Source organism: Eretmochelys imbricata, chromosome 7, assembly GCF_965152235.1.
Source record: "Eretmochelys imbricata isolate rEreImb1 chromosome 7, rEreImb1.hap1, whole genome shotgun sequence".
Classification (NCBI taxonomy): domain Eukaryota; kingdom Metazoa; phylum Chordata; order Testudines; family Cheloniidae; genus Eretmochelys; species Eretmochelys imbricata.
In genome coordinates this window covers 51,626,992-51,639,117 of record NC_135578.1, presented here as the reverse complement: position 1 = coordinate 51,639,117, position 12,126 = coordinate 51,626,992, and the positions used below count along the sequence as shown (strand labels likewise).

The 12,126-nt window shown below is 47.3% G+C and overlaps 1 protein-coding gene across 7 annotated transcripts in view; it reads left to right on the top strand.

Moving 5' to 3' along the window:
- Positions 1 to 12,126, top strand: part of RNF123 (ring finger protein 123) — a 152,163-nt gene that overhangs the window by 33,557 nt on the left and 106,480 nt on the right. For all 7 annotated transcript variants that reach the window (XM_077821983.1, XM_077821985.1, XM_077821982.1 and 4 more), the window contains one exon: positions 59 to 173. In XM_077821983.1, the coding sequence (XP_077678109.1) occupies positions 59 to 173 (115 nt within the window). The remainder of the gene's footprint in view (positions 1 to 58; positions 174 to 12,126) is intronic.

Genomic DNA, 12,126 nt, shown 5'->3' with positions numbered 1-12,126 from the left:
AATGGTGCAGGTCTTCTGTTGCATTCTGGCTAGTAGACTTTTCTTAACACTCCAGCACTTATCCGGTGGAGGGATATCGCCCCCTGCAGGACCCGCCCAGTGTGGACCTGGTGAAAGCTCACAAGCTGTTGGGCTACCTGAAGAATGTTATTCACATTGGGATAGACGTGTTGGTAAGTTGGCATCATCGGGTTAGTGAGGCTAAGATCTAGGAAATTTGTGCTGCTGCCTTCCCTCTGTCTGCCACTTTAAAAGCTCTTAAAACTCTGTGGATAGCTCCCTACCTTCAGGGATATGTGCTTGTGGGGGGCTCCTGTGACTTGGTGACTCCTAATTGCCTATCACTCAAGGGTTGCAATAAGTCACCTCTAGCTTGTTAAAATATTTTTTATTTGCAGTGGTGTTGTAGCTGTGTTGGTCCCAGGATATTAGAGAGACAAGGTGAGTGAGGTCATATCTTTTACTGGATCAGCTTCTGTTGGTGGAAGAGAGAAGTTCTAGAACTGCACAGAGGACTTCTTCGGGTCTGGGAAAGGTCCTCAGTGTCGCAGCTAAATACAAGTTGGAACAGATTAAACATAAGGGGTTAACACATTGCAAGAAACCATTTTAAACGAAGTGGGCAATTAATATCTCTGCAGTATCAGAAGCAAGCTCCCCACAGACCAGGACCCACCAACTCAGAGGCACCAGACTCTGGCAGAACAACTGGATGCAAAACCTACAGACATAGCTCCATTGTTAAGATGATCAGTACCCCCATAACACTTTTTAGGATCCATGGGTCCTACATATGTCTATCACAACCTGGGGTATACCTCATCCCATGCATCAAATGCCCCCACAACACCAGTGTGGGCAAACTCACACAGAAAAATGTTAAGACCAAAACACCCTGGCACTTGTGGGGAATGCCTTTCCCACAGTGATCTCTCCATGTCTGACCTCTCAGTCCTCATCCTCAAAGGAAACCTGCACAACACCTTCAAAAAATGAGCCTGGGAACATAAGTTCATTACTCTGCTGGACTTGAAGTCCTGGTCTACATGCAAAGTTGGGTCTTTTAAGCTGCCTTTTGTTGACCTAGTTGTGCATGTGTCTACACTTAAGCATGTGTCCTGCTGATGTAAGCACCCTGTTACAGCAACACAGCACCACCACTTCCCCAAGGGGCACTGAGCCATGGTCGATGTATGGAGGTGGCTGCAGCATGAATGTAGACACTGCGTTACTTATGTCTACCCTAACAGTCCTCCAGCAGCTGTCCCACAATGCCAGACACTGACTGCTCTGATCACGATTGTGAACTCCACTGCCCAGGGGTCACAGAGACTGAAAGGCTCCCCACCACCTCTTTAAAGCCCTGTGAATTTTTGAAATGTCCTTTTCTTGATTACCTGGCTTGACGAGCACACCGAGCAGCTCTCTATTGTGTGCAACTGCCTAGCTCACCATGCCGGTTACGTGCTCCAGACACTCTGGATTGGAGTAGACGAGCTATTGGATCTCCTGGGCCTGTGGGGAGAAGAGGCTCTGCAGACACAGCTATGGACCAGTAATAGGAACCTGGACATCCATGAGCAGATTGTATGGAGGATTCAGGAGAAGCAGTATGACAGGGACCAGCACCATGCTGTGTGAAAGTGTAAGAACTGCAACAGGTGTATCAGAAGGCCAGGGAGGCCAACAGTCAATCCATTGCCAAGCTGCAGACCTGCCGCTTTTATAAAGAGCCACATGCCATACTATGCAGAGACCCCATCACCACCCCACAGACTACCAGGGATACCTCGAAGGAGCCTGAGCCATAGGCCCCTGACGTGAACAGTGAGGAGGTGGAGGAAGAAGAGGGTGGAAAACATGCAACTGGGGGGTCCAGCTATGCCACGAGCCAGGACCTGTTTGAGATTCCACTGCAGTCCCAGCTTTCGAGCATGGGTGAGCCCGATGTAGGGGAAGTAACCTCAGGTAAGTGTTGTGACAAAGTTCCTCCTCTACCTTGGTGGGTCTTGCACTTATTGGTGGATTTGCTCTCCTTGGAGCTTCACAGCAGCCCTTAGTTTGGCCGTTTTTGTGAACCCACAGTCCGGGTCCCCTCCTCCTGGTCTCTGACCAGGAGTTGGGAGGTTTGGGGGGAACCCGGGCCTGCCCTTTACTCTGGGTTCCAGCCTAGGGCCCTGTGGAATGCAGCTGTCTAGAGTGCCTCCTGAAACAGCTGTGCGACAACTACAATTCCCTCGGCTACTTCCCCATGGCCTCCTCCCAACACCTTCTTTATCCTCACATAGGACCTTCCTCCTGGTGTCTGATAATGCTTGGTACTCCTCAGTCCTCCAACAGTATGCTTTCTCACTCTCAGCTCTTAGTGCCATTTGCTCCCAGCTCCTTACACGCACACCACAAACTGAAGTGAGCTCCTTTTTAAACCCGGGTGCCCTGATTAGCTTGCCTTAATTGATTCTAACAGCTTCTTGATTGGCTGCAGGTATTCTAATCAGCCTGTCTGTCTTAATTGTCTCCAGAAGGTTCCTGCTTGCTCTGGAACCTTCCCTGTTACCTTACCAGTGAAAAGGGACCTACTTAACCTGGGGCTAATATATCTACCTTCTATTACTCTCCTGTAGCCATCTGGCCCGACCCTGTCACATAGTGTAATTGTATTTCCCATTACGATGGTATACTGATGTTGCTCCTATCTTAACAGGACACAACTATCAACTTTTCATTAATTTACTTGTACAAGAGGAGATCGTGGTGCAACAAAGAGGTAGCATTATTATCTGCTTTTCAGTGCCCTCTAGAGTTAAGCAAGGCAGGGGAGGTGAGTATGGGGGAGGGCATGCGAAGCAGTTACGTAGACCGGGATGTTCCTTGAATCTTCCTGAGAGATCTTGGTGAAACTGCCATGGAGGCTCTCTGCAATCCTATCCCAAAGGTTTCTAGGGATGACGGCCTTATTACTTCCTCCTCAGTAGGACACTTTCCCACTGCACTCAGCAATAACTTCAGCAGGCACCATTGCAGTGCATAGGCTAGCAGCATACCGCCACTTCCAAGAGCAGGAGACGGGTGGTGGTGGTGGTCAGGGACTCCCTCCTAAGGGGACGAAGTCATCCATCTGCCGTCCAGACTGGGAAACTTGCAGTGTGCTGCTTGCCTGGAGCTAGAATTCAGGATGTGATGGGGTGTCTGACCGGACTGATCAAGCCCTTGGGCCGCTGCTCCTTCCTACTTCTCCATGTGGGCACCAGTGATACTGCCAAGAATGACCTTGAGTGGGTCACTGCAGACTACGTGGCTCTGGGACGAAGGATAAAGGAGTTTGAGATGCAAGTCGTTTCTCGTCCATCCTTGCTGTTGAAGGAAAAGACCTAGGTAGGGACCATGAAATTGTGGAAGTAAATACATGGTTACACAGGTGGTAACAGAGAGAGGGCTTTAGATTCTTCGACCATGGCATGTTGTTCTCGGAAGGAGGATTGCTAGGAAGAGATGGCATCCACCTAATGAAGAGAGGGAAGAGCATCTTTGCAGGCAAGCTTGCTAGCCTGGTGAGGAGGGCTTTAAACTAGGTTTGCCGGGGGATGGAGACCTAAGCTCTCAGGTATGTGGGGAAGTGGGATACTGGGAGGAAACACAAGGAGGAGGGTGCAACAGGGGAAGCCTCCTGATTCATATTGAGAAAGTAGGGCAATCAGCTAGTTATGTTAGGTCCCTGTACACGAATGCAAGAAGCCTGGGAAACAAGCAGGAAGAATTGGAAGTACTGGCACAGTCAAGGAACTATGATGTGACCGGAATAAGAGACTTGGTGGGGTAACTCACATGACTGGAGCACTGTCATGGATGGGTCTAAACTGTTCAGGAGGGACAGGTAGAGGAGAGAAGGTAGAGGAGTTGCACTGTCTGTAAGAGAGCAGTATGATTGCTCAGAGCTCTAGTATGAAGCTGGAGAAAAGCCTGCTGAGAGTCTTTGGGTTAAGTTTAGAGGCGAGAGCAACAAGGATGATGTCGTGGTGGGCATCTGTTACAGACCACCAGATCAGGAGGATGAGGTAGACGAGGCTTTCTTCAGACAACTAACAGAAGTTTTCAAATCACAGGCCCTGGTTCTCATGGGGGACTTCTATCACCCTGACATCTGCTAGGAGAGCAATACAGCGGTGCACAGACAATCCAGGAAGTTTTTGGACAGTGTTGGGGACAACTTTCTGGTACAAGTGCTAGAGGAACCAACTAGGGGCTGTGCTCCTCTTGACCTGCTGCTCACAAACAGGGAAGATTTGGTAGGGGAAGTAGAAGTGGGTGGCAACCTGGGCAGCAGTGACCATGAGATGGTCGAGTTCAGGATCCTGACAAAAGGAAGAAAGGAGAGCAGCAGAATACGGACCCTGGACTTCAGAAAAGCAGAATGACTCCCTCAGGGAACTGATGGGCAGGATCCCCTGGGAGGCTAATATGTGGGGGCAAGGAGTCCAGGAGAGATGGCTGTATTTTAAAATAGCCTTATTGAGGGGGCAGGAACAAACCGTCCCGATGTGCAGAAAGAATAACAAATATGGCAGGTGACCAGCTTGGCTTAATAGAGAAATCTTCAGTGAGCTTAAACACAAAAAGGAATCTTACAAGAAGTGGAAACTTGGACAGATGACTAAGGAGGAGCATAAAAATATTGCTAGAGCATGCAGGGATATAATCAGGAAGGCCAAAGCACAATTGGAGTTGCAGCTAGCAAGGGATGTGAAGGATAACAAGAAGGGTTTCTACAGGTATGTTAGCAACATGAAAAAGGTCAGGGAATGTGTGGGACCCTTACTGAATGGGGGAGGCAACCTAGTGACAGATGATGTGGAAAAAGCTGAGGTACTCAATGCTTTATTTGCCTCAGTCTTCACAGACCAGGTCAGCTCCCAGGCTACTGCACTGGGCAGCACAGTATGGGGAGGAGGTGAGCAGCCCTCAGTGGTGAAAGAACAGGTTAAGGACTATTTAGAAAAGCTGGACATGCACAAGTCCATGAGGCCGGATGCAGTGCACCTGAGGGAGTTGGCGGATGTGATTGCAGAGCCATTGGCCATTATCTTTGACAACTGGTGGCGATCGGGGGAGACCCTGGACTATTGGAAAAAGGCAAATATAGTGCCCATGTTTTAAAAAGGGAAGAAGAAGAATCTGGGGAACTACAGACTGGTCAGCCTCACCTCAGTCCCTAGAAAAATCATGGAGCAGGTCCTATAGGAATCCATTTTGAAGCACTTGGAGGAGAGGAAAGTGATCAGGAACAGTCAACATGGATTCACCAAGGGCAGGTCACGCCTGAGCAACCTGATTGCCTTCTCTGATGAGATAACTGGCCCTGTGGATATGGGGAAAGCGGTGGACGTGATATACCTTGACTTTAGCAAAGCTTTTGATACGGTCTCCCACAGTATTCTTGCCAAGAAGTTAAAGAAGTATGGATTGGATGAATGGACTCTAAGGTGGATAGAAAGCTGCCTAGATCGTCAGGCTCAACGGGTAGTGATCAACGGCTTGATGTCTAGTTGGCAGCCAGTATCAAGCAGAGTGCCACAGGGGTTGGTCCTGGGGCCGGTTTTATTCAACATCTTCATTTAATGATCTGGATGATGGGATGGTTGACCTCCACAAACTTGCTGAGGGTGTAATTAAGCTTTGAGGGGGAGGTAGATATGCTGGAGGGTAGGGATATGGTCCAGAGTGACCTAGACAAATTGGAGGACTGGGCCAAAAGAAATCTGATGAGGTTCAACAAGGGCAAGTGCAGAGTCCTGAACTTAGGATGGAAGAATCCCATCCACTGCTACAGGCTGGGGACCGACTGGCTAAGCAGCAGTTCTGCAGAAAAGGACCTGGGGATTACAGTGGACGAGAAGCTGGATATGAGTCAACAGTGTGCCCTTGTTACCAAGAAGGCTAACAGCATATTGGGCTGCATTAGTAGGATTATTGCCAGCAGATTGAGGGAAGTGATTATTCTCCTCTATTTGGCATTGGTGAGGCCACATCTGGAGTGTTGCGTCCAGTTTTGGGCCCCCTACTAGAGAAAGGTTGTGGAAAAATTGGAGAGAGTCCAGGGGAGGGCAACAAAAATGATTAGGGGGCTGGAGCACATGACTTATGAGGAGAGGCTGAGGGAACTGGGCTTATTTTGTCTGCAGAAGAGAAGAATGAGGGGGGATTTGATAGCACCCTTCAACTACCTGAAAGGGTGTTCCAAAGAGGATGGAGCTAGTCTGTTCTCAATGGTGGCAGATGGCAGAACAAAGAGCAATGGTCTCAAGTTGCAGTGTGGGAGGTCTAGGTTGGATATCAGGGAAAACTATTTCACTAGGAGGGTGGTGAAGCAGTGGAATGAGTTACCTAGGGAGGTGGTAGAATCTCTAGCCTCAGAGGTTTTTAAGGCCTGGCTTGACAAAGCCCTGGCTGGGATGATTTAGTTGGGTTGGCCCTGCTTTGGGTAGGGGGTTGGACTAGATGACCTCCTGAGGTCTCTTCCAACCCTCATCTTGTGTGATTCTGTCCGGGTCTGGGTGGCTTTGTGATGCCAACAGGAGCTGTGCTCTGTGTGCCTTTTGTTAGCCTCAGGAGTGAGAGATCGGCTAAAATCGCTACTGTGTCTGGAAAACTGCCAATATTCAATGCCATTGCTCTGTACTCGATTTCATGGAGCCAAGCAGTTTCCTCCGCATTTCGCTCACCCCTGGTGGGCCGTACTCACCTTGTCTGGTGCTGAGTGGGGGGTCATGCACAAGCATTCCAAAGCAGAAGTGTCAATAAGCACAAACACGTCTTGTTTAAAGCTTTAGGGGAACAAGAGAAGGGAGTTCTGAATCTAACATTCACTTCCAATTGGGACTATATCAACAGTGGTACTTGTGTGGGTTATCTGCCTCTGCTGCCGTTGTGGCCTTGCGGGTTTCCCACTCCACACCTGTGGGACACCTGTGCCAGTTGAGGGGAAAGGAGGATCCGGGATGGCATGTTCAGTGAGATCCTGCAAGCCATCGCTGCATCAAGGTGTGAGCACAGGACCTGGAGGGTGAACACTGCAGACAGCCTGGAGAAGGAAAGAGAGGCCCAGGAGTCCCAGCAGGAAAAGGAGAAGGAGATGAACCAGGATGCAGTGGGCTTTTCTGGCAGCAAACACAGGTGCTGCAGACTTTTGTGGACCTACAGGTTCCTCAATCCAAGGCTCGTCTCACTTTGCAGTCAATGGAGAACTCCACTGCAGCACCTCCTGATATCCCCCAAAGTTTCACAAGGCATTCCACAAGGGGCTGCATCCCTACCCTACCACTCCACCCCAAGGCACATTAAGGACAACCTCAGTTTCATATGCACTGACCTGTGAGAGCCTCGGTTGCTGTAGGTGTGGGTAAAATGGACATCAGTGTTCTTTCCCCTTAAGTTTTGTTCCATTAATTTATTAAGTTTTTAGTGTATTTGGTTTTAAATGGTACAGATTTCTTTGCACTGGGTTTCTGACTGAATAAAATCCTGTCTGGAAAATAATTCATCTTCATTAGTTCACAACATATGCTTACAGCCTGCCTAGCAGTTCTGAAAGCACCCACTTGTTACTGTACAATGGGACACAACTTGTCGGATCAGTGACAAATACTGTAATAATCAAATGTGCAGCAAGTGCTGCAAAATTAATAAAATGTGCATGAAGCAGCATACAATTCCTAAGAGACACCCAAACAGCAGGGCCAGGTAGCACCTTTCAATGCTCTCCAGTCACTCCTTGTCATCCCAAGCCTGCATGGTGGTGATATCCCATCAGGCAGTGCTCATTCCTTGGGCCCAAAAACAGTGCTCCATCATCTGTGGCTCCTCTGTGAACTCCACCTACAACCTTGAATTGGCAATCCATCCTCCAAGAAATCAGCATGTTCTCCACTGATTTGGTGGTTTTGTGGCTCTGGAAATGCCAGAGGATAGTGCATCCTGTACGTGCAATGCTTATGACAATCGTGCAGAGCTGGGCAGACTCCACACTGCTGTCAGATGGCAGACAGTGAGGAGGGCTGCATAGGTTCATGGGATTTTTAAAACAAATGCAAAAATTTTGGGATATAGATGACATTATGTGGTGGAGACAGTTGCAAGCTGCGAAGTTAACCCCTTGTTTGCAGTCATCCCTGCACGACTTTTCTGCCCCAGTATGCATTGCCAGAACTTCCCAAAAGACACCGTTAGACAGCGGTGGATTGCACACTAGGATACCTGCCCATGGTGCATCACACTGTGCCTTGACACAACACTCCTGGTGAGTATGCTTAGCGCTGACACAAGGAAACAAGTATGCACATGCACAAACAATACACTAACTGCGGTGGCTTTATGCCATTGTATCTTGTGTAGCATAGACATGGCCTAAAAATCATGGGCTCACCAGTGAGCCTGGCTTTATGGCTTATTACAACAGTTTGTAACCTTGTAATCTTCCTTTTTCCCATGACTGCAAGGTTGTTAATTGCCCTGTTCATTTTAAATAGTTTCTTGCAGTGTGTTAATCTCTTATGCTTTAACAATCTGTCCCAGCTTGTATTTAGTTGTGATACTCTGGTTACCTTTTCCAGACTTAAAGAAGCTCTGTGAAGCTCAAAAGGTTGTCTCTCGCCAACAAAATATTTCTTGTATCACAGCTTTCAGCAGCGAGAGTTCCAATCAATGCTATCCACTAAGGGAGACTAGAATTTATAGCTTGTGTGGTCATAACCACAGAATTTATTTTTGCAACTATGTGAAACTGGTTTGCATATTTAACTCTCACTCGATCCCGGGATCCAAATCCACTAGTCCAATTTTTGACATGCCCCTCATGGCAGCAGTTTGGACACATCTTAGGGAATCTGTATTCTCATCCCTGGCATCCAGCATCAGGCAAGAGAGGGAGATGAAAATAACTATTGCTGAGGGTAGCTAGAGACTGCTTCTTATGAGGCTGCCTCATCATTACCCAGGCTGGAAACACTTGCTTTATCACCTGGTGGGCTTGGCCTTCTGTTTTCCCATGGAGGGCAGGACTTGGATCTAGCCCCGGTCATGATTGAAAGCACACCACAAATCTTTCCTATCTCACCTAGTTTAGAAACTTGCTCAGTTAGAACCTGTTGGGATAGGAAGTTCAGGCAGATTGGGGGAGTAGTAAATAATGAAGAGGATAGGTATGCCAGATTCACAGGGTTTGGTCTGTGCCCCAGCCTGGAGTGACCCTTTAATGTGCCAAACATCAACGGTCCACACAGCTCAACAGGGCAGGTCCACAACTCTGAAATTGAGCTGTCTGCCCCCAGCAATAGCAGTGCTCGCTGTAGGTATTTGCAGAGACACTAGACAACCTTTTCAAAAACAAGGTAACGCTTTAGTAGTCATCTGGCCTACAGAATATGAAAGTCCTGATGCCAGTAGAGGGAAACCAACGTTCGGACAGTCCATATGGCTGAAAGCCAGGGCTCTACCCAGTCAAGCTGCCCACAGAATGCATGTTGTCTCTGTCTTTTATTTCTGTTTTGTTTGTCATGTCACCCACGCACTCTAGGGCACCCTCATTTACTCTGTTCCTAGGGCTCAAGGCATAACCCTCTTAATTAAGGCACCCACCCATACCCTGTTCCTAGGGCTCAGGATGTAACCTTCTGTGGGCTTATGGGACCTTTTACCGGTGAAAGAGCCTTACAGAGTAATATCCTTAACCTCTATATATTAACAATCACCAGAACAGAATGCACACGCTAAGAATACAATGCTCAACACTCCTAATAAGGTAGATGAACTTTTCCTGGTGGCCAGTCAGGATCAGGTCATCTGGGGACTCCAGCTTCTGCGTGATATAGCTTGCAGGATGTTGGCAGCTCTGATCTTGGGCTATGTCGTGGAGGTGGTTCCCAAGAACTTCATTTTGAACCCCAGTTTATATTGTGAAATTTGAGTCCTGCTTAGCTGTAGCTTAACCAATCATTTTACGTAAATATTACAAGATAATTCTTTGACCAATCCTAATATTGCAAAATAATTCTTTACCCAATCATACCCCACCACCTTAATTGATTTAAATCTTGTAAAATTAATTATGCAACAGGCAGGAAAAAAAATCAAAGAACCAGACAGAAACCTTACAGATAAACAATAGAGAAGCAGGGACCATAAAGGCCAAACAATAGAAGTATAGATTTAATAATCGCAACTATCAAACAGTTTTCTTTAAGCATCTGAAGATCTGTTTCTTTATCTGGTGGTGGTTGGTACTATTAGGACAGGATCGCCTTCTTAACAGCCCGATATTTCATTGTTTTAATGTAATTTAGATGAAATGTGAAGATGTGACTTTCTGCTTCTTGGCTCATGGCTGCTGCTCTCCTAATGTGGCTGCAGAAAAAAGCCTCAGACCTTGCAGTTATTCCAGGTGAGAGCTGTTTGTCTCTCCAAAGGCCAGCTCTTAACATAGCTCCCTGCCACCTTTCCCCATTGTTTTGCAACTCTCTGCTTCCCAGCAGAGAGGTGTGTGTGAAGGGGGAATCTTCCTTCTGGTTGGTGGTTACTAGGTGTGAATGGCCTGGCCAGTGGCGTTCCCATTTGTCTTTTGGACCCTCCATTGAGATGGGTCACTTTCATACTGTCTTTAACGGCCCATTCATCCCACCCCAGACAGGTATTCCAAAAACTTCACGTCTTCTGCTTCATCCCAGGAGCATTTTAACCCTTCTGCACCCACTGGCTAGCAAGCCCTAGTCAGGTAAGTCCCTGGCATGCACATCATCCATACAATGTTATGGACAATTCCCATTTTGTCGCAACAGGTCACTGACACAGAGTCAACTGGATGGCTTGGTAAACTGGGTGCAAGCAAACACTGTGTTCTGACCCAGATAAGTGTAAAAATATACAGCTGGGAACCAAGAATGTAGGTCAGAAGGGGGAGTTTCTTGGTGTGCTCTGGCTTGACCAGTGCTGGATACAAGTGCTGCACTTTCTGCAAAGCAGAGGGAGGTCAAGCTTACAGGACAGGGGACTATTCAGGGAAGCAGTGATTTTGAAAAAGATTTGGGGGTCATGGTGAATAATCAGCTAAACATGAATTCCCAGTGCAATGCTGCAGCCAGAAGGGGTAATGTGATTCTTGGATGCATAAATGGGTGAATCTCCAGTAGGAGCAGAGAGGGTATTTTATCTCTGGATTTGGCACTGGTGTGACCACTGTGGGAAGCCTGTGTCCAGTTCTGGTGTCCACAATTCAAGAAGGATGTTGATAAATTGGAGAGGGGTCAGAGAAGAGCCCCAAGAATGATTAAAGGATTGGAAAACCTGCCTTATAGTTTCAGAGTAACAGCCATGTTAGTCTGTATTCACAAAAAGAAAAGGAGTACTTGTGGCACCTTAGAGACTAACCAATTTATTTGAGCATAAGCTTTCGTGAGCTACAGCTCACTTCATCGGATGCATACTGTGGAAACTGCAGAAGACATTATATACACAGAGACCATGAAACAATACCTCCTCCCACCCCACTCTCCTGCTGGTAATAGCTTATCTAAAAAGAAAAAGCTGTAGCTCACGAAAGCTTATGCTCAAATAAATTGGTTAGTCTCTAAGGTGCCAGAAGTACTCCTTTTCTTTTTGCGAATACAGACTAACACGGCTGTTACTCTGAAGCTTATCTAAAGTGATCACTCTCCTTACAATCTGTATGAAAATCAAGGTGGGCCATTTCCAGCACAAATCCAGGTTTTCTCACCCCCCCCCAAAAAAAAAAAAAAAAAAAAACCACACACACACAAACTCACTCTCCTGCTGACAATAGCTCATCCAAACTGACCACTCTCCTTACAATGTGTATGATAATCAAGGTGGGCCATTTCCAGCATAAATCCAAGTTTAACCAGAACGTCGGGGGGGGGGGGGGGGGGGGAGAATAGGAAAAGACAAGGGGAAATAGGCTACCTTGCATAATGACTTAGCCACTCCCAGTCTCTATTTAAGCCTAAATTAATAGTATCCAACTTGCAAATGAATTCCAATTCAGCAGTTTCTCGCTGGAGTCTGGATTTGAAGTTTTTTTGTTGTAAGAGAGCGACCTTCATGTCTGTAATTGCGTGACCA